The sequence below is a fragment of the Podarcis pityusensis genome (genome assembly GCF_964106645.2).
Source record: "Podarcis pityusensis genome assembly, chromosome: 6".
NCBI lineage: Eukaryota > Metazoa > Chordata > Lepidosauria > Squamata > Lacertidae > Podarcis > Podarcis pityusensis.
Window position 1 is genome coordinate 50,045,387 of NC_138030.1, and position 27,981 is coordinate 50,073,367.

Sequence of the window (27,981 nt, forward strand, 5' to 3'; positions counted from 1 at the left end):
CATTATTGCTGACAGGAATTGAACTAATACAAAGGAAATAAATTCTTAAAATGCCAGGCAAATCTAACTTGAGGAATAAGACTGGAGGACTTTCTTTGAGAGCTGAAGGTGCACCTTTTCATAAATTTAATAAATAAAATTATTATTATTATTATTATTATTATTATTATTATTATTATTATTTTGCTGGCCCTTCTCTGGTATGAAGGTGAAGGGAGGAGATCTAAGATGCCAGCTCCACCCCTTCTGAAGCCTGACAAGGATTCATGGTGCACTGTAGCATAAAGATTTGTTGTGAGTAAATGAATCAGACACACATCTGGCTGCATTAAGTCTTCAATTGTTCAATCCACCTCCAGTCTGACAGCTCTGCATTCCCAGACCTTGCTAGTTTCACTGCCTATATGTGCTAGTAACATTTCTAGCCTACACACTCAAAGTAGTCCCTTGAATTAATTTTAAGGTTGTAATCAGTACTATATAGTGTGACTCTGATCTCTTGTGATTTCAGTTACTGCTGTTGACTGACCCCTGAATTTCCTGATAAACTTTTTAGCACCACTAAATTACACTATCTCATTTGTCCAATGCTCCCCTTCTTTCCTCCCCCTTCTCTCTCCACTGAATCACTGCTGGAAGTTAATAATCCAAGTCTTTGGAACTGGTTCTGTTGCTGGGGGTTAATGTTTTCAGTTCTTGTTAAGTGATTTTGGAGCAAATGGGGGTTGCTGTTTCAAGTGCATTTGCATCAAGTTGCTTCTGTGAAAAATCTGGGTCAGGGGAAAAACTGTAAACCTCATTTTGATATGAATGGGTTTCTCTGTCATCTTCTCTCTGGAATGCTGCAAGATTGACAGCTGTGATGCCACGCATTTTTAAAACCTTTTCTCTGCTTCTATCACAACTCTGAAAGCAAAATGACAGACTGAATGCTAAGTAACCAAGCAGGCCCTATCTTTGCCCATATCAGGTTGGGCCTTTCCCAGCACACAACTGCTATGTATTTCCTCTGTATCAACAAGCGAGGGCATTAATGACTCAGCACCAGAACCGCCTGGATGTTCCGTACATCCTTTTTGAGGAAAGTGGACATATCTTTATAATGAGAATCATCCATCTCATAAAACATAAATCTCCCTATCTGAGTCCTAATGAGGTATTTTAAGAATGTGTCTGACATTATTTAAAATGTATGTGTCCCGTTTGAATGTCAAAGATGACATTTCTGTACGTGCCAAAAAGCCACCTCTTAGCATCTCATACAGGATTTGTGTCAGACTTACACCTTTTGTTAAACACACAGGCTATTGAGTCTCTAAAGATTACCAGATGTGGTAGGTGAAGGCACTTTTGTGAAAGGGAGGTTATATTCACATAGTGGTCTGTACTGTGGTTCTCACTAAGGTAAGTTTGTTGCACTTCTGGGATCAATTTGATGTGGAAATAAAACTAAATTTTTTTTTGTTTGCACAGCTAGTTGGATGTAAAGTTTTCAGTGGTTCATGTTGAGAGGTGGATTCTATGTGAATGCATTGAAGGGCCAATCATACTTTCTGCCTATTGAATGGAAGTGTTATGGAAGTCAGGCTGGAGAAGCAGGATAAAATTTTATTTCTGAAACTAACCTTTCCTTTGGGCCCTGCAGCCGCAGTTCTACTCTTGCTGTCCAGAGGTGCTGTCATTTTTCTAACTGAGAGCTCTGTGTTCACAAGGCATGTTGTCACTTTTAACATTCCCCCTTTGCCTTTCAGGTGAGACCCAGGCTGAAAGGTCAGGGTGAGTTTTGATAGACTGTTCAGAGATGCATGGGTCTAGTTGGTGACTGGCAGGTTAGACAAGAGGATGGATGAATGGATGTGTATTTTGAAGGATGGCTAGTAAGCAAAAATAAAAGCTGCTTTAGGGGAAGTGACTTGACACATGTCCCCTTCCTCAAAGTTCAAATCAAGTTTTCTATGTTGTTATAGAATGCACTTAAATATTATGAGAAATATTTCTCCTGGAAGCAGAAAATGCTGGCATGTCATGGACCTCTGATGCTTCAGATTTTGCCATTGCAGGTACATGAGAAGCAGTGGAAGTGTTAAAGGGAAGACAGCATTTTAAATGGTCCTTTTCTTCACAAAATAAATTGGAATCAATTGGAAAGCGTTCGTACCCATTGACTGGATAGACTTTCCTCCAGTGTGAGTTTCACCACTGCAAAGCAGAAGGACAATTACTTTGAAACAGAAAGATCTGATAATTGGCAGAGAAGAGCTGAGAAACTTTTTATCTAATACTTTTACTATTGCCCAAATTTCACGCTGTTTTGCCCTTAGCACCCTCTTTGGCAGCCTTGTAGTGCTGCTTCTCTTGGGATCTGCATATCTCAATCTCTCTTTTTCTGTATCTGGAGTACAAGAGGAAAGTGCATGAATGCCAGATGCATGATACACAAAAGGAAGGGGAATCAGTGATTGAGCTGTATTCCTGCATTTGCCCTTGTGTGCTGCTCAGTTTCATAGCTCTCCGTCAGTGACTGCCTCACTTGTATATATCACAGAAACCCAGCTTCATTCCAGGTCCCAGCCATGCCAATCATCATGCTCAGGAAGAAGAGGCACAGCTGAACAGGAACATAATGAGCATCAGTAATAACATCACTGTGGTAGTTTTGTTTTTATTTATTTAGCTTATTTGGCCATAAAAAATAAATAAATTTGAGATGGGGGCATTTGGCTGCCATTCCAGGTAGCACCTAGGATTATTAGAGCTGAAAATCTAAGTGGCATGTTAAGTATTGATATATAAATCATGATCCAGAAAATTTTGTGCACCATTTTACTCTACTGGCAACTGCAGAGCTGCAAGAACCCAGTGTGAGATTGTGAAAGTAGGCTTCTGCCTTCCTCGTCAAATCCTCAAAAAGGTTTCACTCTTGTGGACTTATATGAACATAAATTTAACTGAACTCAGGTGAAGCTTCTGAGTAAACATTCATAGGATTGCTCTGTTAATGAGACAGTCAACATTTTTCATTAACTTTGCTGGCAAAGAAAGGCAGCTCCTGCCAAAACCAGAACACTTCTATGTTCCATAGATTAGACCTACCTGCAGAAATGTAAGGTGAGAAGGTATCTGTGGATTTATTTATTTTAGCCATCTCTGACCATGCTTATGAAGCCCACCAACCCCCACTACCTATTTTCACTTGCAATTACAAGTCAGTAGAGAGTAGCCTTCCCCAATTCCCCTCAGCCCCAGATGGCATAGCCAATGGTGAGGAATGATGAGAATTCTAGAACAAAACATTTTGGGGTTGGGGAAGGCGATATAAAGCATATGCATGTGCCTCACAAGTAGAGAGGAGCAATGTAGGGAAACGCACATACATAATGTTTGGAAATATCCAGGGTCAAGGAACAGAAGGCTAGGAGTTTGAATTCCCTTTCTTGGGGGTTCCCTCTGCCTCCTGTCAGCCATGATGCAGGTCATCATTGCTTGCTGCTACTATATTTTAATACTTGCTTTTGTTATATTTGAAGGTAGTGATGGACTGGATGTGGGCCAACAAATTAAAAATGAATCCTGAAAATCCAGGAGCTGGGAGGGCAGCCTCTTCTGAGCAGGGTTGCAATCCCCTGGAAGAAGCAGGTTCATAGCTTGAGGGTGTTGTCCAGCACTGTCACTTTAGGTAGCTAATTTCCTGCTATCGCTGGTTTGCCAGCTACAACCCCTTATGGAGAGAGGTGACTTCGCCGCAGTGCTGCATGCTCTGGTAACTTCCAGATTGGACTACTCTACATGAAGATGACTTGGAAACTTCAACTGGTTCAAAATTCAATGGTCAGATCGCTGGCTGGGTTTGCCTTTAGCACTTATGCAACTCATGTTCTAAAACAGCTACATTTTCTTCCAATTCAAGGTGCTCATGCTAGTTTTTAAAGCTCTAAATTATTTAAGCCCCAAATATCTGAGACACTGCTGCCTTCTCTACAGACCCTCTCAGATATTAAGATCAGCAGAGGGACCCTTTGGGTGGCTCTGCTGCCCTCAGAAATTCAAGGTGATGGCTCAGGAGAGGACATTCTTTGCAGCAGCTTATAAATAGTGGCACCTTTGCTATATAGGCTTTGTCAGTTGCTGAAGACGCACCTTTTTATCCTGGTGTTTTTGGTGTTTTCAGATGTGTGTTTTCAGGACCCACCTGTTTTTAATAACTGTTTTTAATACTGAATTTAAATCATAGTAACCAGCCCTGGCACCTGCTGATGAAGGGTGGGTAATAAATTTAACAACAGCAGCAACGTAGCAGCAGTAGTATTGGTAGTAGTAGATGAAGTTTTCCTGGTCTGGGTTACAAAACATTAAAAACAAACCTGATAATGCTGGTGCTGCTGTATTAAAGAACAGCCAACTTATTAGTATTATATGTGAAAGCACCTTAAGAGTGGCAGAAGGAAGGCTTTTCTGGCTGGCGTCCCCTGCACTGCCCCCTGCCAGCCCCAGCGTGACAATAGGAAGGGCTCCCTACATCATTTTTATTACATAGCAAAGCTCAGTGAGGTTCATTTTTTCTCTCCCTGACATATAGACTTAGGCTACAGTCTCAATTTATCCTTCTAAATAATGTAGGTGGCGGCAGTTGATTCACATTAGTTTTCCTTCTGTTGCAATGATATGAAAACTGAATTTGACCTCCGTTCCTTGAAGTGGGAAGAGCGGAGACAGCAATTTTGGCTTCTGTTCACAGTGCTGTTTTCTCTGGCAAATGGAAATGGGTTCAGACTCTGACAAGCAGACAGGTTAATGCTTTTTCTCTTGGTTCAAGTGTGTATGTGTTTCTGAGCAAATGCCCTCTTCTGCCATCTCTGGAATCTCAACTTCTGGAAGAACCAAGAAAGTCTTTGCTGCTCAGGAAGTATGGAGGTTCTGATCTGGCAAAGTGGCATCAAGGCTACTTCTACATTCACCCTTTGCTTATTTTCCTCTTCACCATTGTCATCCTTACTTCCTCCACAAGCTAGATGCAGCCCATTTTAAATGATTTCCAGAGGAAGCAACTGGACAGGGTTCAGCACTCATGTATGATGGACGAGATAAGGAACAAGAATGCCATTCAAGCCGTATTTGTCCCTAATGTGGGTTGGGCTGATTTCAGGTTTAAATTGGATTTAACACAAGTTGTACCATTTTCTGATGCTGACTTATTAATTGTATTGATGATTGTATTGAGGTCTTTATCATAAATGAAAGGAGTAGTCTTCAGAAGCAGAGATGCAAAGGACTTCTCAGGGTACAATTTGTAATCCTTTTGGTTTGTAGGTTTCTAAGATTCTGTTATTCATACTTTATGGGGAAGTGAAAGTTTAATTTTAGAGAATCGAATTGATAATTAAAGGAAGGAGAGTAGTGCACCAAGATGCAAATTGGTTGTGTGAAGATGGTATTTGTTGTGATATTTCAACGGATAAACCTGAATTCTTTTGAAACTTTCTGTGCTTGGTAGAAATGGATGTGTTCCATAAGAAGTGAATTGAAAAGGTGTCAGTAACTGTTTGCCTGTGCAGCTATAAAAACTGGACACAGCAGGTGCTTTTACGCAACAACCAAGTGGAAGTGGTGTTTGGTGGACCCTCTGAGAAGTGCCATGCCACACATTTACCAGAAGCCCTTTGTGTCCTAAGTTAGGGACACAGAGCAAAAATTTACATGTTTTGTAAATATATTATTATAACCAATATTGTCTGTGTTCTATTTTCCACATAGGAGCTCTACAGATTGAGAACAGTGAAGAGTCAGACCAAGGCAAATATGAATGTGTCGCCACGAACAGTGCTGGGACCCGTTACTCTGCTCCAGCCAACCTTTATGTGCGAGGTAAAGTTGGAGAAGGCAAACTTCCATCCCTTTCTACCTTCTCTTCCGTGTCTACACCTTCTCTAATAACCCATGAGACATTGCAGTGAGAGGTTACCTTTATGATGTATTGTAAATGATGAAACCTAAATGCCCAACCAGTCATTGAGTTCAAGCCTTGGAAAGTCAATTTTTGCCACAATTTTTTTCTTTATTTCATTTTTTTCACCAGAGCTTCTTTAATGGTCAAACTGGTTAAACCACTGTCATAAAGAGGGCAGAAATTCATGTTTAATTATTTGCATATTTTGTTAAACAAAAGTGTGTTTGGGGGCTTTGTGAAATTAGTGGGTCTCTCTTTTTCTCACCACCACCCTTTTTGGGGAGGGTTTATTTATTTATTTTAATGAGATAAAGCTTTGAGCATTCATTTCATAAGCTTGACTTGTTCTCTTGCAGGTGCGTTGGTGCATCATGTTGACTCTGGAATAGTATGTTAGTTTCCATAAGCTCTCTTGGTCAACACCTTGTCAGCAACGGGGATTATTGCAGAAGCTATTACAATAGCTTCCATTCCTGCTGAGAATCAGCTTCAGTTTGTTGCATGAAGCCACTTTGCCAGACTGTTTTCTTAACTTGTTATTATTCCCAGATCTCAAAGTCTTTTCACTCACTACGTTAAATTTGATACAGAATTTTGTGTTTGGAGAGCAAAGAGTTTGGTACTTCATTAAAAGCTGATGAGTTTTCTGTTCTGTTTTACATGGGGACAATGTGTGTTCTCCGTGGCCAGACCTTGTATTAGCCAGGGGTATTAATGTAAGACACCCCTTGGAGGTGTGGTTTGGTACTTACATAACAGTGGGAAAGAGGAAGAGTGTCAATTTGGTGCCTTTGACTGGTTGGCAGTTAAACTCATATTTTATTCCTTCTTAGGTCCTGGATCTCAATAACTACCCGTTTAGAAATACTGTTTCCATCTTCATTCCTTCCTCTGTCTTTTCTCTTTTTTCTCTCTCTCTGTCTCCCCACTTGATCGTTGCTTCCTAATACTCATGCACACGCCTTTTATTTGTGGGGTGGAGGGGAGCTGCCTTAACCAAGCTGAGGAAGAGTTATTCCCAGGAGAAGCCAAAATGACTTACTGTGTGATTGCTTCTAGGTCTCTTGGTTACTCTCATTGGGTTCAGCACTCATTTTCTACAGGTGCCGTTTCATCTTGCAGAACAATTTCAACATACAAATCTGTACGATGCTGAAGTTTCAGATAGTCTCAGAACTCTTTATCTGTGCAGCAGAAATGCCCATTTCTCAAGCATAATGTGCTTATTATTGACCTTATATACCCTGTACTGTGTGTGTGTGTGTGTGTGTGTGTGTGTAGTCAGCTCTAGTAAAAATAATGTCATATCTCCCCAGAGTAAAGGGAGGGTGTTTGTTTGAACATATTTCATGTTTACATTGTTGTGTAAATTTTTGGACATTCTTAATCACTTTCACATTTTTCCCCCAAGTATCTTTCTCTGTGTCAAGCCTTTCCGAAAAAGCTTGGGAAGGCTAATGTTTCACCTGAATACACATCTTGCAAAGGCAAAGAAACCTCACCTTTAAACCTGCCTGATTCCCTGTTTGTTGAGACTTTCTTTATTTAGCTAGAGAACTCCCCGTAGATTCTACGGAGTGCAGTAAACTGTGACCCCAGGTTTGATGCGAACAGCAGGTTGTTCAGCTAGCTGGCTGGCTGGCTGGCTCTCTCTGGAGATAAGGTGACACAAGCCAAGCTTCTAGTAAGGTTCTGTTTCTAGCCCTGTGTGTGTGGCTCATTTTCTATTAACTGTTGTATTTCTCAGGCATAAATTTCGAAACAAGCCTCTTTTTATTGCGTATAATCTTTACAAGGTTGGACTCCAAGCTGCAGGATTGAGATAAAGCCCCATAGTATATAAAAGACAGGTTACTACATAAATTGTCCCCTGTGGAGGTTTGCCATATGTACTGTTTCTCGGACTATATTTGTGCAGGCGGCTTCGTTTTATAGAACAAAATAGACACCCTAACCAGCCCAGTGAAAGACTTTCACCATTCCTTTGGCTCCCAATCCATTGCCAAAGCAGGAGGCTACTTCCCTTGTTTGAGAAAACAGAACAGAATGTATGCACAAATATTATCCACATGTTATATTACTGAAACCATACAAGTTTCATGTCACTAGAGGCAAGGAATACTGTAGCCATGATGACCCCTTCTTGCTTGCAAAGCGTCCTAAGGTAGGGTTGGTTTGCATCAGGGGATGGAGTATTCAATTTTCCCACTGCTGTTCCTGTGTGGGTGTGCATATGCACGCACGCACACACACAGCTGCTTTTATCCCAACCAAGGTTCTGGATTCCTGGTAACCTTGAAATCACAGGTCTGGACCCTCACAAATGAAAAGATGAGGGTTGCAGTTTCAGGGGAAAGTGGCTGGTAAAGGAAGGTTAAGAATCACTTTTACTCCTTCCCCTTTACTCCTCCTCCTCCCTCCTTGCACTGCATCCCTTTGCAACAGCACTTTGCAAGGGAGGAGGAGGAACCATTCAGGGGTTGTTACCCATAGCTGCAACATAACATGTAGCTTGTCCCTTACCCTTGTTCAGATGTGCATCCAAAGAGTTAGAAGCATCCTACAGTGTGTGGTCTGGTCTCTGTGTAGCTCTGAGAAGAGTAAATGGCAAGCCACAATAATCTGTGTAGCTGGCGCCTCCAATCCCATATAGTTTTCTGTTTGTATAATATAACCTGCATGTATAAGAACCGAACACTTTTCCTTAGTGCTCATATCATTTTCATAACTCCTCTCAATAATCCTTACACTCTGTAAAATAGACCACTATCAGTATCCACATACTGCAAATTAGGAGGTGAAACTGAGAGAGACCTGCTTGTTGGGAGCAAATCATAGCTGAGCTCTTTGAACTGGGTACTTCCTCTTTCTTAGACCACACCTTTAACCACTTCCCTACATCAACTAATCTTGTGTACATGGGAGGAAAACAGTCAGTGGGAAAAGGAGATAATTCTTTCCATGAGTAAAATATAGCATGCAGGGGATGGTCTGAGTAGCTGTACATAGGCTGAATGTGGCTTGTGGATCTCAGATGGTTGGATTAGCTCTTGCGGCATCCTACCAAAATGTTTTTTTCTCTCTCCTAGCAACCTTATAAGTTGAAATGGTTGTCACTTGGCCTCTTCTGCATTTTCCATCAGTTTTTCCCCAACCAGCTTCAGTGGATACAAACTCCAGGGTGGATAATTTGGTTTAGTTATATTCCTCCTGCACATAAAAAAGTTTGCTCTCTGAGCCACATATCCTTCCATCGCTTAAGAGTTCTTGAGTGCTGTAAAACCAAAATAAATTGAGCATCAGCTAAGAGTTACCCATCACTGTGTCATCCAGATTAGGTCAGCCCAGTTAGTAATGCCATTCTGAAGAATTTTTTTTAATGAACAATAAAATTGCTAATTGAATCAACTATTAAAGTAAAATGTTGACCCACAAAACCAGAGATTGGTTAGGCTGCAATCCTGTACCCACTTATTTACATGGAAGCAAGACCCACTGAATTCAGTGGGAGTTGCTTCTGAGTAAATAGATGGAACTGTTACTACCTTTCTGTACGAAAAGCTGATCACATTGCAACTTTTTAAAAAATGTTAATCTCATAAGCCTTATACAGAAAGGTGCTATGATTTTAAAAACACCAACTTTACACTGTGATAAGGCATGTCTTGCCCTTTTTCTGGAAAAAGAGGTTAGAAGTGTAACTGGATAATAATAGTAATAAGAATAAGAATAAGGCTACAATTCTATGCACAACTAGCTGGTAAGAATTGGCATGTAAATATTTTAAATAGGAGTTCTTAAAAATAAATATTAAGCAAGCACACCAGTTTCTTTGTCACTGACTTCTCCAGTATGATGAAATGCATTGTATTGTTAGTTAAATTATAACAGCTGTTTCTAAATGGGCATCTATACCTACAAATTGGCATATACAATTTTTAGGCAAACCAGTGCCCTCTTTTGTCCTCTTTTGGGTTGATGGATTTTCTTGTTTGGGGTGGGGGTTATTGTGCAAGTAATCACCCTAACTGTTACCACATTGGTTCTTCTGCAGAGGATAGGAGAATGTGCTATGAGGCTTATACATAAATTATCAAAGTGATCAGGGTTACTGGGAGCTTCTCTGACCTTATCAAAGTAATCAGGGTTAGTAGGAGTTTCTCAACCTCTTCATTTACTTTCTTTTTCTCTGTGGAATACTGGGAACAGCATTGTGCCTTCTGATTGCTTGTCCAATATCACATTTGTTATTTTGATGCTGTTGCTCCTCATCAAGTGAGACTAGCAGTTGCTGTCAGACTACTGACAGATGGGGCCCATGAAACATGGAACACTTAAGGCCTTTCTTGGCTCCTGTAGGTGATAGCAGAACTTGAGGTTGTGGTGTCAGTTATATTTTGCATATATTGCTCTTTCCATGGAAGATGTAAACTACTGCACTTCTTACTGTCATGCCTTTAAGTCCCAGTGTTCTGAAAAGAGCAGGAGGACTTGCTTCCTGCTGTGCCAGAGATAAGGGATGAAGAGAAGGGCTCTGGTGAGAAAGTGAGCATTCCAATTCACTAGGTGTTGGCATATTTACTGATAAAGCAGGCACAATTTCAACATGAGATGAGGTGTAGCTGCTTCCATCCAGGGTCTTTCCAGAGCAGACTCAGCTGCAGATGTTCATTTCCTATAATCCATTAGTATAAGAAGTGATTAAGAGATAATCCAGCAATTAGTAACAAATTACAGGCCCCAAGATCATTCTTGACTGACGGGCTAGAAAGTTATCTGTTTGTATTAGTGTGCTTCATAAGTGAACCTTGCTTACTGTAATCTAAAGTACAAACACATGTGGGCAACCATTACAGCTTGCCTGGCCTGGGCTTTGTACTGATGAGTTGTATAGCATTGCTGTGCACCTCAGATAGCACAGTCTTCTTTTCATATTGCCTACCTCAGTGTTAGTTCCTTTTTTGTGGAATGCTGGTAATTTTGCAAAGTAGTTGCCTCTATGCAACTACTTTTCACTGGGGTAGTAAAACTGTATCTGGGCTGATACATTTCAGACCGCTAGTGGGGTTCACATGATTCAGTGCTCTCTTTCCTGTAAAAAATCACTTCCACATAGAAAACTAAATGTCAAAGGAAAAGATTCTAGCCTAGCCTTCTCTCAGAGAATACTAATTTACTAACGTACAGGAATTATTATTAATATTTTGGCTCCATATTGGCGAATCTTTATGTAATCCTCCTATCTGTACTCTGAAGCAGTACAGCCCCAGACACAGGTCTGCTCACCTCACTGAGAAATGTAGGTCTGCACTGGGGAACTGAGTCAAAATTCAGACCCACCCAAATTGCTGAAGTCCCAAAGATTTGAACCTTTTTTAATAGGAAGGTTATATAGTTGGGATTCTAATCTCTTCATACAACAGATTAGGTTCAAATAATAGAATCTTATGAACAATCATTTGACTACATATCCAAAGGCGGAACCTTTGCCATCTTCCCATCATCCCCTGAAACAACTGTGGAACTACAAATGTGGTACAATCCTCCTGTCACACTCAGAAAAGACAAAGTACTTTTTCCATTCACTCCTGGGTGGTGACAAAGGAGTATGCAGAACTAAAACTATATTTCCACTTTCTGTACTTAATGGCTACTGCAACACACTTCATTCTGGTCCTTGAGCAAGTGAGCACATACTCTTCGATTCTATGCAAAGAGAGGAGTACAGTGCTTCCTTTCCCCTTCCTCCCCCACATCTATTGTGTATCAGTGCTGAGAATATGCACTGTGGAGTAGTATCTTAGCTTCCATGGTACTTCTTGGTGCAGTCTGTTTAAGGAGCAGGTAGGTGGCTGCACATCATGAAAACTAGCTGAAATCCCATCCTCTCTCATCCTTGCAAATGAATTACTGATGGAACCAACCATACAGTGTATATCTTTCCCATTAAGGGTTTTAATTGAGAGTGTGTTCTGCTGACAGGCAGTGTCCTCCCCCCACACCCGCCGTGCCTTTTCCCACCCTTAAAATGTGACTCATAAGCAGTTTCTAACCACCAGAACAGTCTCTGCATTCTCTCAGCAAGGGTTCAATTTCAGGCGATTCACCACAGATATTAGCTGCTATAAGGTCATTCCTGCAAAGGAAACGAGGTTTTCCATGCCCTTCAGGGAAACACAACTAACCTCTTACTATCTCTCCTGCAGGAACAAAAACAGGAATGTACTGCATTGCCCTGCTGATTTGGGGTGATCGTTGCTTTGACTTCTTGCCCTCCTTTCTTTCCCAGTTCAGTGCATCAGGGGTCCTGACACAGCAACTGGTTCATACTGCACTAACGTTTCTCTGCTGCTTTTAGCTCTGTTTGGAAAGAGGGAGAAAGAGGCTCTTCATGCTTAAAGAATCCCCATTGTTCACCAGGACTGCTTCCTCTGTGTTGAGGAGTGATGGGGCGTGTGTGCAGATACTGAGCTGTGTGAGAGAGGCAGGTGGGGGTTAAAGTGCCTCCGCTACTGTCTGTACAGTTGGGACGGAGCTTGGCACTTGACTGAAAATCCTGTGGTGTCTGAAATGTGGTGGGTATGTCCATGAGTGTGTGCACACTTGTTCTTGCCTGTACTTGGCCAGAAGTGGGGGCAGCCTACCAAAATCAACTTGGCTCTTGGTGTTCCTGGGACATGTGCTCCTATATACTGATGGTCTGGTTGTGTGCATCTGGACGAGGAAGAGAAGCTGAATCCAGTGTTCTGTGGCAGGAATGTTTGTTTGTGTGTGTGCGTGCACAGTTGCACAGTGGGTAGTCCTGGCCGGTCTCTACCATCATGTCTTGTTGTTTCAGTGCTGTGCAGACACATGCAGCTTGGCCTGTTTTTACTCTCTGTGTTTTTCCTTGTCTTTTTTTATTCCCTTCTCATCTTCATCGCACAATGTCATCAAACAAAACAAACTTTCATCTCTCAGATCCGCGAGAAGGTTGGTCCTTTTCACTTCTTATCCATCTACAGTATGCCACCTCTGATGAGACTTTTCCAGTAGGGGATGGAGAGCCAGCCCTGCAAGGGGAGGGTCTGATGGCCCCTGGCTCTCTGCCAGGCACTGCCATAGCAGGCCTGAATCTGCTTCCTAATTGCTATGTCCTTGCTGACAGCATTGACCACACTGCTTGCATGCCTTTTGTCGCTTGATGTTTAAAATGCACAGACCCTTATCTGCATGCAGTCCATCCCAAAGATTTTCGTGTTTTGAGATGGGAATGGGGTGCATGTACATAGAGAGTAGGCAGCAGAGTGGGTTTTGCCTTAATCTGTTACTTTGTTAGACTCCTGTGTGACCTTTCCTTTTTGTTGAGGAATGCAAAGTACTGATTTGAAGTTTTGGTCAGGGTGGACACCGCTCGCTCACAGTGTAAGCTGCTTGCTATAGAGTAGGAAGAGGAAGGAGCAACTGATAGAGGCACCATAACTGCCTTTTTAACACATTGAATTCATTCCACATCACACTTGCGTTTGAGATGCTGTGTTTATGATACATGCAAAGCACCACTGATGTAATTGAAAAAGCAGAGTTTTTTCATGCTGGATCATTTTTGTTTATAAGATTGATACCTGTATACCTGAAACCCAGGAACTTCATTCTTCCCTGGACAAGGACTCACTCAGCAAGGGCAACAACTGTACTAGAGAAAGGAAGGTGTGCCGTTATCTTACCTGCCTTTCTCTTATTGACAGTGCTGTGTTGCACCAAGATATTAGACAAAAGGTGATTGGTAGACATCAAAATTAGCAGGTGGCTTAAGCTACTCCAATATTTCCATTGAAGTTCAACTTCTGTTCTAAGTCAGGTATTTTCAAAATGGTGCTGAGTATTGAAATTAAGGGAGGATGTTGCCTGGACTTAGCAGTGCCATAACCTGAAGCAATTCCCATTGATATATCAACAACTTTCTCTGACCCAAGGTAGTATTCCTTTGATGAAAGAAACAGAATCCATAACTTTATAGGCCCTAAAATGAACAATTAATAGAGAATGGTGGATATTGAGAGTTAGGAAATGTCTATGCATTAGTTCTGAAGGGGGATAATGTTCATCCTTCAGTCCACATGCTATTGCATCCCTTATGTTCCCACACTTTTTCCTGTGTACCTGTAATGATCATAGGACAGTGACTACCCTATTCTGCATGCCAGGACTTATGGTTGGAGTCTGTACTTTAATAATAATAATAATAATAATAATAATAATAATTTTTATTTATACCCTGCCCTCCCCAGCCAAGGCTGGGCTCAGGGCGGCTAACAAGCAATAATAAAAACAAGTTGAATGAATACAACTTAAAAACAAAATTAAAATACAACATTAAAATATTAAATATTAAAATGTAGCCTCATTGCAGGAGGAGAAAGGAAAAGAAAAAAGAAAGAGGGGGAGGGAATCAAAAAGCACCTACTTTTCCAAGTTACTCTTCTGTTGTTTGTGCTTCTTGTTTAGCACAATAGCACTAAAATACATGAAGCCTGAGACACTGCTATTTGGACATTCCCTTAAACCAAGACTCCTCAATCTGCTACACAGCCGCACGAAGTGAACTTCATTAGAATTAGAATTAGAATTAGAACTTGTTTAATGAGCTGTCATTGCAGTTGTCCCAGAGCTGTTGCTTTTGTTTTCATTTTAGTTCTCTGAATATGCTCCCTTTAACAAGGGGAGAAAGTTTTATTGTTTTCAGACATAAACCAAAGCTTGTTTAGGGCAACATTGCATGTGATCCTGGCAGGAATTGAAGCTGAGAGATAGTGAAACAATCTGAAGCTGCACAGATTCTGTTTGCCTGGCACTTTCATGTCTAAGGTCAAGTAACCTGAAAAAATTAAATCCCTTCTTCCAGTGGAACCACCAGCATATATCAATAGCAAAAGTAGCCTTGATTGACAGATATACGCTTAGGGCTGTTTCATGCATTATGCTTACACCTTCACATATTAAAATCATAAGTGTGACTTCCATTTTCTCCAGTGCACAAATGGGTGTGTTTTATTTTTATTATTAGTTACACTTTGCAAACCATATATAAACATCATTAATGTTATTCACAAGTGTTATGTACACACTTCTCTATAATTCAGCATATCTCAATTTATATGCTCAGAATTCATTTTAAATCCAACTTTTTGTTCCAGTTTCATTAACATATATCATATTCTGCATCTATAAATAAAATTTCTAATTCCTTTAGGTTTCCATTCCATCCAGTTAAGCTTCCATAAAGCTATTTAAAAATCTATCAGAATACTTCATCTAGCAAACAGCTTTTCAGTTGTCTTTCTTTCTTTCTTGTTTCAAAGCCACAGCCACTAGCCTGTGGAAAACAGGCACTATTTTCACACTATATTCCCAGATGTACATGTTTCCCAACACCCTTGTGAGAAAAAGGCATATGTGGAACAGCCCTTGACCAGGATGTTGCTTGGTCCCAGCCCACGAGAAATGTCCCAAAGCTCAAACATTTAATGGGGAGAGATATGTTAGATGCTAAATATTCCAGTGGGATGTTCCAAGCCTTATAATTTGTTTGGCACTGATAATTACATCTTAGTTTTTGTCGTCCCCCCCCAGCTTTACTTACAACTGTGTACTGTTCACCCATGCATTTAGTTATTGCTCTACGATTGCTACCAGGTTATTTATTAAGGAGTTGTTTTATCTTGATATAGCAGCTCTTTTCTCCCCCCCCCCCTTAATGCTGTGTTATTTTCAGAAGTGAATGAATGCAAATTCCAGAGCTGCAGAGTCTGCCTCTCCCTTGCTTTGCTATTAGCGTGTCACCAGGCCGAACCGTGATAGGTCTTTGGCATTGCTCTGCTGTAATGATAGATCCTCTTTTATATGGGGTTGTCAGCGCAAATAATTAGCTCTAAAAGTTATAGCTGAAATATAATCCAAAAATGGCTAGGCCCTGTTTTGGAAATTGTCTATAAAATGTCAGCACTCAGGGATGTATTGGGTACATAAATAGTGAGGCATTGTTTGAACAGGAGTTTAGACTCTAAATGCATCTTTTTTTCCCTTCCAGTCTTCTCCCTCCTGCTGGTGATTCTGTCAATAGATTGTGAGGCCCTAGGAACTACCTTTCCATCAGGAGATATTGTTTAAAACAGTAATGACAAGTATGAGAAGGGGTGGAGGGGTTATTCAGATCTGATAATTTTTCCAGTTTGCCCACCTTCCAGAAGCAGTTGTGATAAAGCAGAGTAAGATGGAGCCGTGGACACTGGACAATACAGGAGGAAGGATTGTTCAGTTTCCCAACAGCATTGCTTTTACCCCAGCGTTCCCACAAAGCCAGAAACAAAACCATACATGTAAGCTGACCCAGGTAGCAAACTTGTGCAGGTGTCAGGAAAATGAGATTTATATTATGGAAGAATTGAGAGAGGAGGCAGTTGTCTTTGGCATGAACAGCTTATTAAAGCAGTTTCGCTACCTGAAGGAGGGGATCAATTTGCATAGTCTCCCGCTCAAAATTAAGATATATTGAATAAAATGTTTTGCGAAAGTCAAAATTATATTGCAATGATGGTTGCTACCTTGCCTTTGTTTCTGGATGGTTCTGGCATTTTGTTACAACTAAGAGTGCTAAAAGCTAAATCAAGACTCACAATGTTGAACTTTAATTAATACTCTAGAATCTGGAAACAACTTTTGACAAAGATTAAAATCCCTAAGCACGTCATGGTCCGATGCAATACTTGCAGAAGATGAAGTGGGGTTTGTGTATGAGATTTTAAAGTCAGACTATGAAAAGAGTTGAAGCTTTGCGAGTGACAAAAGCAAATTGCTTATTAAGGAATTTTTAAAAATAACACACCATTGATCCTACTGTCCAAAAGTGCTAACAACAACAACCACAACAACAGGAATTCATCTTTTACTGTAAATTAATTTTGGCTGGCTGGTGCCTTTCACTTTTAGTGTGACTCTAGCACTCCTTCTGTTATTATTTTCCAGTGGCCTTCTCTTAGCTCTGCTGCAGTAATCAATTAATAGTTGTTAAAACTGCCCAGCTTTTAGCAATTGCTTAGTGCCTGGAGTTTCCCATGATGGAAGTAGAAAAGTGATGGGAGGAGGACTTTTAGTGAGATTACCTCAGTGTTTTTATGAAATCTGAGAAGCAGCTGCTCTAATCTGAGCTAAGCAGGTTGATTGATCCATGCACATTTATTCTAGATGCAAGGAAGGTGCACGCTAATGCATGCTAAATTATTAACACTTCTCCACCTCCCTTTGTGGTATTGCCTGCGTCTCCCCTCCCCACCTTCCAGAATGTGGAGCTGGTCTCTACTGGTGTGTTCTTATCACCTCCACTGCTGTGAGATGGCTCAGAATATGTCACTTACTTTCCACCTTGACTGCCAAATGATTGCCCTGCATGCTCCATTCCGTAGGGAAGCCTGGGGGGTTTTCCTCTTTTGTGAGTCATATAGGATGCCATGCTCTGGGATGAATAACAGTGAATTTCATGTTCGATAGTCTGCTGAAATAAACCTTGAACACCATTACCCATAGACCTTTACAATAGTTTTCCCCATGTGGTTTCTTCCAAAATCACCAAGTTGCTCACTTCTGCTTTATCTAAAAGGAGTTTACAGAAAACAAAACAAAAAAACTCTGACAAATTCTACTGAGAAAAAAAGTCATGATAGTGTGAATGATACTGGAAATATTTGGAAGGCATCCACTCTCGTTTGGTCCTTGTGATTTGCTTTGTAAATTGGAAGAGGATTTCTGCAGATTCCTGCAATTGGTGGGAATGGATCTGCCTTAATTATTGATTGTCATGCCAGAGGCAGGAGAAAGATTGGAGCCTAGTGGAAGCTAGAACCATATGCATGCTTGGGGATGCTGTGTAAGCAACCTTCACTAGTTCTGCTCTGCCAGAATGTTCTAATGCTGATTGACAGCTGTGCTTCACATCCCACTGGACTCTGCCCACAAAGAAGCTGCCAATTACCCAGGAATGCTATACTGCTGCTAGGTTGGAATCCACCTCCTTTCTAACCTTCCCAGGCATTCTTTCTAGATTATAATCCAGCCTGGATTGACAGTAGCATCTTTAAGTCCATCTGTTCCTGTTTTATTGACATTTTAAGATCTCAGTGTGTAGTTTAATAGCCAAAGAAAGACTAGATAGAAGGGAGGTTGCCTCCCACTCGCTAGTAAGGCACACAACTGAGCCTCCATTGATCACCTTGCCTTTGTTCTTCCCCTCTACATAATGAGAACTACAGTTTGATTTGCAGCACATCTGAAGAGTATTTGCAACCAGACTGGAAGAGAGAAACCACCAAAGTGATGCTACAGAGGCAGGCCCAGCATAAGGGCAACAAACACTGGATACTGTCGGAGTCTTCACAGCCTTAGCGTGGGAGCTGTTCCTGCCACCACCCCTTCTGACCAACAGAAACAATCTATTCTGCTTGCACAGTGCAGTACTTAGGCAACGTATTGTGGCTGGAGGACAATTTGTTGAGGCTAGGTCATTAATAGGGCAACCTAGGGCAGGAAGAAGGCAAGCTTTTTTTGGAAATGAAACAGTGGAAACTGAGTGAAGAACTAAGGCAGCAGCCTCACTTTTGCACCTTTGTGCCCTGTAACCAATCTCGAACTGTTGCTGCATCAACATACCAATAGGAAAGAAAAGGTTCATCAGCTTAGTGTCTGTGTTGGCCTTAGGGAGATGCATATCTCTGCTCAGTCATAAGAGTGACATTTGGCTGAGTCGTCTTGTGGAATCAGAAGTGCTCTGATTTCCGATCCTCTTTTTGAGTAACCTACCCCTGGGGAAGGGGCTTGCCTACAGCCTTTCTTTAAATCGGCTTGGTTTTGTGTGGGGATTGGAGGGGGGGAGAGATTTTCATTGCCATTCATCCTGTGGTTAGGCTAGAAGAGACCCCTCTCTGATACATTGTCGAGTAACCTTTTCTCTTCCCCTGCCGCTAGAATAGTAAACAGCAGCTTTCAAAAAGGGCGAGAGGTTTTCTCGATAGCTCTTTGCTGAATGAACTAAAGCGCTTATCGGCAGATTCACAAGCCATGTTCTTTCTTCCCAAGCATGGTCTTGACAGGTCTTTTTACGGCCACAAAGGAGACAGCTGGGGACTGATGTCTGAGAGATATGTCAGGGAATGCTGTTCTGGTGGAGATTCACTCTAATTCTAACCACTGCTCATGCATGCATCTGAAGGTGGCTTAGGTAATCGGAGGTAGTTGTAGGAGCTATCTTGCTTGGTTCTCACTGGAGTGGATGGCAGAGGTGGTTTCTGCATGCTACTGAATTCTTTCACCCCTTCTGCATGAATTCCTTCCGATCTCATTCCTGTGCTTGCCTATTTGTGCATTTCAACCCTCCCACTCTTGTTTTTTGTCAAGATTTTATGTAGCAGCTTCTTTCCCATACCTGGCCTTTTTCCTGTCTGGCGCATGTCAAGTCAATTAATTATTGCCGTGCACGAGCCTGTTGTGTTACTACTCAAGCTTGCTTTTCTTTGAGACCAGTTTGGTTGGTGAGCGGGTGGGAAGTTGGTTGGTCCCTGGAATAAAACACAACAAATGAACAAACCTCTTCATGTACTGGCTCAATACCATGTTCATTGTGGGGGGGAGAACGAGTCCTGCCTCTTGCCGATCAGAACCAGGCTGCGTTGGACAACCACCCCATCATGTTGATCCATTGCCATGTCCATTAAATACCAGGGTATTCTCATAACTCTGTTAGAGCCCTGATTTGCTTTAATTTCTGTCTTGTTTGGGGGTGCACTCCCCTGTCAGGCAGGGAGCAAGCCTTTCACTGGTGACCATGCACACAATTATTGACCTGAGATTGAACAATTGATTAAAAGGAACAACCCACTAGATTATAGATTTAGACATTTGATAACATGCACATTATCATTATGGGAGGGCCCCTTTAAAAAAGCTGGTGAGGAGCTGATGAGCTCTGCTTTGTCACTGTTGACAGCATTGTCTAATTTATCCCCAAACCCTCACTCTGTTGTACATTCTAATGTGGGGGCTTCTGTGTTCAGTCTATTTCTGTGAGTCTGCTGGTTTGGGAATGAATCATCAAAGAGAGCTCAAGCGAAATTTGATTAGGGGAAGTGTCAGGCTGAGCCGAGTCTTGTCAGCCTGTCTGTCAGCAGCTGCCCCTTTTCTAACGAGATTTTGTGGTGCTGGAGATGACGCAGGAGGAGGCCCAGCATGAGGCAGTCCCAGTGGGCTTTAGCCCCTGAGCAGGTCTCTCCCATCTTGCTAACAAATAGTCCACCCCACTGCTTTCCAGCTAACCCTGTCCCTCTGCATTGCAGCTCTTCACTACTCTGCCAGCCCTGACTCTGTGGACTGGAGAGGCTGTGATATTAAATGTGTAGTGACATCTCCATTCCAGAAAAGCAGGCTTCCCAGAAGAGACACATTGCACCCTCCCTCCCACACTTTTAATTTTTTATTTTATTGTATGTATTTGAAATGAGTTTGCCCAGAGGAGACAAAGATTTACTATGTTCAGTTGTGTTCCTCTATCCCTCCTTAAATTGGCCCTTAACACTGGCCTTAAAGAAGGGTCCTCATTTCTCAGTGTCATTTCCCTGACTGATGTGTGTACAGCAAACAGCTGGGGCACTTTAGCCGATCTAATGGTTTGTCTACAAAATACCCAAGTGAGACTTTTATATGAATAGATGCTGTGTGATGAAATAAGGAGTGTTCTTTCTCCTGGAGCACATTCCCAATGGGAGAGAGGACCCTGTCACCCAGGCCCTCTGCTGTCACTTGGATCTGATCTCCTGTCTATTAGGATGAAGCTCCTACCCAACAAGGTGTTCTGATCCGGCTGTGAGGTGCCCCAGGCTCACTGCTGAATCTTGCACAGGAACACTGTTTTAGCTAGCAGTAATGCATGCAGTAATTTAAAAATAAAACCCTGTAGCTGCCCCTGCAAGATAGGTTTGTCCTGCAGTTTGCTTTGCTGTGAAACCAACCAGTAGTAGCTTATTCCACCTTGCAGAGGTTCTGCACACCCTATGGACAGGGAGTGAACATATTTTCTAATTAGTGGGTACATTTGAAACAAGGAGAGATTTTAGTGTCCGTAATGTAACTTAGTTGAGAGAACAATAATGGTGGCAGTCCTATAGTTGAGCTCCTGCCGAAAACACCAGTGGCTCAAAGGGAGAACCTTGGGTATGAAATTTGGCAGAGCAGTGAACAGCTCTTGTTCAGAATTCTTTTTTTCTTTTCTTCTTTTCTGGATTGATTTGCTACTACTTAGGAGAAATGTTGATCCTTCCCCCACCCCTTGGGTATGCAGCAAGTGAATATCAATGGTCTAGGCTGTGACCCTACTAGTTGTCTATTCCTTGTTTCAGTGCGGCGAGTGTCACCTCGATTTTCAATCCCTCCAAGTAACCATGAGGTGATGCCTGGAGGGAGCGTGAATCTCACATGTGTAGCAGTGGGGTCCCCAATGCCCTACGTGAAGTGGATTGTCGGAGATGTGGAGCTGACGAAAGAAGATGACATGCCAATGGGCAGGAATGTTTTAGAGTTGACCAACATCACGCAGTCGGCCAACTACACCTGCGAAGCCATGTCCTCACTGGGGGTAATCCATGCAACAGCTCAGATCACTGTCAAAGGTAAGAAGCCGCTCCATGGTATCTACCTCTACATGGTACCAGGTAGCAGAATGGGGTGCACTTGTGACATAAGCCCTACTCAGTCATTATTGGTGTGAATGGGGAACCTGAGTACAAAGATGCTGTGGAGCCTCACCATTAGCCCTGTCCCCATTGTTGCACAGGTCTTTCCAGCTTCTCACATGTTCACGGCAAACATCTGTAGCAGGGAGTCTGCTGTACTTGTGTAGACTTTTAAGACACATCGCGTGTGCCAACCCCCCCCCCCCGTCTTTGTTACCCAACATTTATCTCCCAGGGTTTTCTCATTTGTTTTCTTGTAAAATAGAGGTTTACTTACAGTGCATAAATGGAATGGCCAAACATCAGAATTATAGAGCAAGTCTCAGGGAGAAATAATAAGGCCTCTCCACTGTAATTCAAGAGCCCTGCCCAAGAGCTAATATTTGTTTGGTTTGTGCATGTATCTGGATGGTGTGAAATAGCATCCAGGACAGCACATCTCTGTCAGGTCACTTGAAAAAGCTTTGTGGGAGCACCTGTCTTTCAGTTCTGTTACCTTACTAAACATCCTATAACCTAATGTGATTTCAGTATTTACATTAATACAGCTCCAGAGGGTGATCATTATGGGAGTCAGGGAGTCTCTCAATCTTTTCTTCATGATCATAAATGTTTTCCTTGTGCCTAGCCAGTACATAGAAGGATCCCAAGATAGTAGAACACAGTACTGATCACAAATTTATCTTTTTTGGATAAATGGCTGATGTGCTAGAGTAGTTCTGCTTTCTTGTTAATGCTCGGAACTTTCATAACAGGATTGGCTTCCTTAACATCCCACCACAAAAATATGCTTGCCACAAGTCCCTGCAGTCCACATATTCTTGCTCTTGCAGCAACAGTAGACATGGAACTACTTTTGCCCCTGGTATACTTTCCAAAAAGGCCATGAACCTGGCTTCCTAAAGTGTACCTCAGCTGAATAACCCTTTCTGCTTTAGAAAACCTGACTTGGTTCCTTGTTTAAATTACCTTTATTTAGCCAGCTGCCAGCAAGTGCTTTGAGCACATCTAATAACATGATTGCTGTGTTTACTCTTCCATTAAGAAGCACTTCAAGCAATATATGGTAATGTGTAATATAAAAATGTACGTTCTTGACTATGAAATGATTTCTGCCTTTAAAGGGAAATGTTAGCAAGCATCTAAGCCTCCTTTATAGCTCTGCACATTACAGCATTTGCACTAATCAAATTACTGACATTGTGCTTTTTGCTTTCAGCTCTTCCAAAACCTCCAATGGAGCCATTAGTAACGGAGACGACAGCTACCAGTGTGACTCTCACCTGGGACTCAGGAAATGCTGACCCTATCTCCTACTATGTCATCCAATATAAGTCCAAGTCATTAGAGGGCACTTTCCGAGAAGTAGATGGTGTGGCAACCACCCGCTATAGCATTGGTGGCCTAAGCCCCTTCTCAGAATATGAGTTCCGCATTATTGCTGTAAACAACATTGGCAGGAGTCCCCCTAGTGAGTTGGTGGATGCACGGACAGGAGAGCAAGCTCCATCAAGCCCACCCCTCAAAGTGAAGGCACGGATGCTGAGTTCCAGCACCATGCTGGTCCAATGGGAACAACCTGAAGAGCCCAATGGGATGATCCGTGGCTATCGAGTGTACTACACCATTGACCCCCACCTACCACTCAGCAAGTGGCAGAAACACAACACTGATGATCATCATCTCACCACTGTAGGAAGTTTGATAAATGGGGCCACCTATAGTATTCGTGTCTTGGCTTTCACCTCAGTAGGAGATGGACCCCCTTCTGATGCCATCCAGATAAAGGCCCAACAGGGTGGTATGTATGTTTTATGTGAGCTCTATTCCTTCTCTGTCCTACTGTTTCCAAGAGCTAATATTTTGAGCTGAGGTTGAGGTGTGATCCAGAGACTTTAGGGATTTGGTAAGCAATTTGTCCTTTTCAAATAGGTGTTCCAGCAGCACTCTGTTGCCAGCATAGTTAACAGTTGACTTAAGCATAGTTGTGGATACTTTGGTTAATCACTAGTTTGAGAAAGAACATAGTTGTCTTTGTTTGAACCTGGAGCTTAGGAGAATGTGTTAAGATTGTGTTTATGACAATGCTGTTGTTGAAGTGCGTTGATGATAGGGCTTGCACCTTGAAATTTTCTAAAGCTGCTCTGGAGTCCCCTCCCACAACTGACTCTTGTTTTATTGGTTTCCAGTTCCATCTCAGCCAGCTGATTTCCAAGCTGAGGCAGAGTCTGACACACGGATCATGCTGACCTGGCAGCCAGCACCTCAAGAACGTGTCACCAAGTATGAGTTGGTGTATTGGGAAGAGACAGATGGGATCCAGGTGAGGGACAACATGACCCATTGGTGGTTAAAGACCTATGCCAAAGTAGCCTATGGGTATGGGGCACTTATTTTTATATCTGTTAGAGTTAGGCCCAGTATGATTGTTGTGGAAAATGGCATTTGCATGACTAGATATTTGTTCATCTGTGAGAATACTGCAATCCACAGCCCATTGGATTATGAACCTATACCAGAGTTTCACCTCCCTATGATAGCTGCAAGAGCTCCTGCTCCTGCAAGAGCAGCAGTAAGTTTTGTTGGCGATTATATTGCCACATAATAGTTGGATCAGGTCCCAGAAGTTATCTGGCCTTGAACCATTAGGTGGTAGCTCTGAAGTGAAGACCTATCACAGCTTGTCTTCTCTATATGCTAACTTACTCGCACTTATGTCAACACATACTTCATTAGCCAAAAGTTTGCAGTGTCTGGGAAATGAAAGTGATTTTTTTCTTATGGCTGTAATGAGAATGCACAACATCTGTGGGGAAGTGAAATCATCTCCTTTAAATAATGGCTTTCAGGGTTACATAGGATGAGCATAGATTGCTCTATTGCATGATTCCTAGTATGCAGTACTGGTAGGCATCCACAGCCAAGAGTCCAATACTCAAGTGTCAATAGCTATGTTATTCCCTCCCTTCCCCCCCAATCTGAGTAAAAGAAAAACTTGCCTCTTGCCTTTTCTAGCATAAGGTGGACTTTGACCAGACCTCATCATATGCACTTGAAGGGCTCAAGCCGGACACACTCTACAAGTTCCAGCTGGCAGCCCGCTCTGAGCTGGGCCTAGGGGTCTATACCCCAGTTTTGGAAGCTCGAACAGCACAGTCCAGTAAGTGTCTCTGTTTGGTTGAGAGTGAGTGAGGGACAAAATCTTATTGCACTTTTGTATGAGAGTTAATGGAGAGGTTGGAACCAGTAGCAAGAGAAATGTGGAGAGGACAGACCAGCTGTGGCTCTGATGCAGGGGCCATTTGCCCAGGGTAAGTCTTGTCCCATTGTCCTTCAGTCCATGCTTTCCCCTTTCAACAGGTGGACTCACAGATATGCTGGGCAAAGGGAATAGGTGGGAGAAGCTGATGAGATTTATTCCCTGTATCTCTGTGAGTTTACTGGCACATCCTCTTCCCCATGCAATTCAGTTGTAGTGGGTGTTTGATATCTGCACCTCGTGCATGCACCTTCCTGCTGTGCATGTACCTCATACCCCAGTCAGAGACACCATTGCTCGCCTTTTCCCTGCCCCTTCCAGACAATCATCTCTGTACAAGAGGAGCGATGCACACATTGCATTACTGCTACACTGCAGGCATTTGCAAGCCTGGAAGAATTAACTTGAGGGGGTGGCAGGATCTTTGCAAGTAGATTGAATGATTAATAGCTTCTTAAGGGGATGTGTGCTGAGTGAGGTGTGTGGTGCATGTGGATGCTTGACTTTTATGGAGTGGAAGGAGGAAGAAGACTGCTGCGTGGGTTTTGCTCCAAGGCTTTGAAGGCTTGAGGCAAACAGTGAAGTAAGTCAGAAGGCCAGATAAAGAGGTGACCCAAGCTGGATCACTTTCATTCTCTTCTGAGCTCATGTGCTGGTGGAGTAGGAGACCAGTGCACCTTTATTGGCAGCTCAAAGTGCTGCACATAAGCAGATTAAAGCTATCAAAGAGCTCTGAGATAAGCTTGTTTTCACTAACGATTTTGGGGCTTGCTTTTATGCAAAAAGCATTAAAGGGGGAAAGTGAGACATTTTTGTTTGTGCCATCTGTCAAGGATTTAGTGGCTGTGTGGGGCAAGCAGTAGAGGAGGCAGCAGCCGCCCTCTCTGTGTGGAGCCAGAGAGTGCCTGGGATGAATCAGGGTGGGGAAGAACTGCTCCACTTATGATTGGAATGACCTTTCCTTCTTTCATTAGCACATCAATCATAAGAATTCCAACAGTCCTGTTTAACTTGCTCTTTAGCTAATGGGATCTTAGTGCCAGGACGATTGGACAAAAATATATGAAACAATATTCAGAGGGAGGCATCATAAATATTTTACATTGGGGGGCACAAACTGAATGTGGAGACTATTAATTGTTCTGTTAGCAGCTACTGATGGAGCATGTGTATTGATAGGCCATGACTGGGCACTTGCCCAGCCATCATACTAACAAGGCATAACAGACAAATATCAGAAGCAAATAGTAATGCAGATATCTCCAACCTGTGACTCATGCATAGCTCTGTGTAGCTGGGCCATGTTAGGAGTCTGTGCAAAGAATTTAAAGTCCAGCAATTAAAGGAAGGCTAATCCTGATGTTGTGCCATTTTAGCCATTCATGGATTCTAGTCCACAGGTAAAGGAAGAAACCTCTCTTCACACCTCCCAGGTGAGGGGTGAAGGCATGTAGTGCCAAAGCACGTTTCCCTATGAAATGTAACATTTGGAGCATGAATTAATTGGCCATGATCACTGGGAAACCTGTTCTAAAGAGCCCATCAGTAGGAATTCTAAAGCTTACCTTTCCTTGAACAATGTCTGAAAGCAGCTTTTTTTGCAGACCTGATGTGTTGTGAGAAACCCGTAGAATCAAAGTTTCTGCTAATCAATAGAAAAGTTAAGGGGATTGCATGCCTCAAGACCAATTTCTGTTGAACATTTTTCTCATCTAGTCTTGCTTTTTTGCCATCACAGATTGCATGTGGAGGTGGTGAAGCATCTGAGTTTAACATAGGGCCATATGCTGATTTAGCAAACTACCAAGCTATATTTCTAAAGTTTTCCCAGTAGCATACTAAATGGTCTCTGGGGACAGAAGCAAGGGAGATCTCTCTGACACAGAACTCCTATGATACTGATCCTCCTCGGCAATGTTTCATACTATAAAAAGATAGGTGCTCTGGCTCCATCCCTGGCTATATCTCCTAGTTCCAGGTTCTGTTCTTTAGCTTTTATGAAGGAATATAACTGCATATACTCCAGGCTAAACTATATATTACACTAGTCATAGTCACCCATGTGTCATGTTAGCCATTAGTCCCTTCCTCATGGAAGGACAGCTTAGCAGTGGGAAATGGATAGAGTAGGAGTAGCCAACACCATGCCTTTCAGATGCTTTGGGCCCAAACTCACATCAACCCCAGCCAGCATGACCAATGGTCAGGGATTATCGGAGTTGTAGTCCACAACATACAGAGGAGACCACATTGGTTACCCCTGTGGTATAGGACAACAGTGCTTTACCTTTCAAGTTGTTTTCCCCACCCAACCCCAATGGAGTTCAAGGTTTGTGCTAGCAAGGTAAACACATTCAGTGAAACAGACAAGATGAAAACGGTGGGGTGGAGTTTGAGGGAAAGGCAGCTAACAAGGGAAGCAACTCAGGCAGGGCATGATTTTTGAGAACTTGGGATCCAAGGCTGCACCCTGGCTCAAATGAAAACTTGAAGCCATTTTTTTCTGTTTTAGAAGAATAGTTTGCAAAGGCAGATATGGGGAATCCTGACCTTAATTGTTGAACAGCCCAAATAAGATGCTCCTCTAATCACACATAGGATCTATGTCCTTTGATATGTTATCTCTGGGGAAAGTGCTGCCGCTCCTAGCATTTTACTTGAGGATAATATCATGTTGAGAAGATCAGTCATCTAAACATAGAAACATTGAAATTAGGTTACCCAGTGCTCATCACACAAGTAGCCATTCTCATAAGCATGATTTAGAGGCCCTTACATCTCCAGGGAGGGCATAACCTGAGAATAGTGAATGGGTTCATTTTGCCTCTGAGAATATTTGTGTGTGTCATGGTTCAAAATGTGTGGTGTGTGTGTGTGGTGTGTGTGTGCGCGTGCACGTGCATGTTGGTGTGCATTTCTTTCTCATGTACTTTTCCCATGTATTTTGCTTGTGTTGCTGTGTTTTATTTTGTCCTCTGATGTTAAGCTGCAGCTTATTATTGGCACTGTTCAGGTGTGACTCTTAC

At 42.3% G+C, this 27,981-nt stretch overlaps 1 protein-coding gene across 12 annotated transcripts in view; it reads left to right on the forward strand.

Annotated features, from left to right (window-relative positions):
• Nucleotides 1-27,981, forward strand: part of PTPRF (protein tyrosine phosphatase receptor type F) — a 479,704-nt gene that overhangs the window by 386,436 nt on the left and 65,287 nt on the right. For all 12 annotated transcript variants that reach the window (XM_081009323.1, XM_081009319.1, XM_081009325.1 and 9 more), the window contains 5 exons: nt 5,752-5,862; nt 21,364-21,633; nt 22,916-23,497; nt 23,886-24,019; nt 24,712-24,856. In XM_081009323.1, the coding sequence (XP_080865449.1) occupies nt 5,752-5,862; nt 21,364-21,633; nt 22,916-23,497; nt 23,886-24,019; nt 24,712-24,856 (1,242 nt within the window). The remainder of the gene's footprint in view (nt 1-5,751; nt 5,863-21,363; nt 21,634-22,915; nt 23,498-23,885; nt 24,020-24,711; nt 24,857-27,981) is intronic.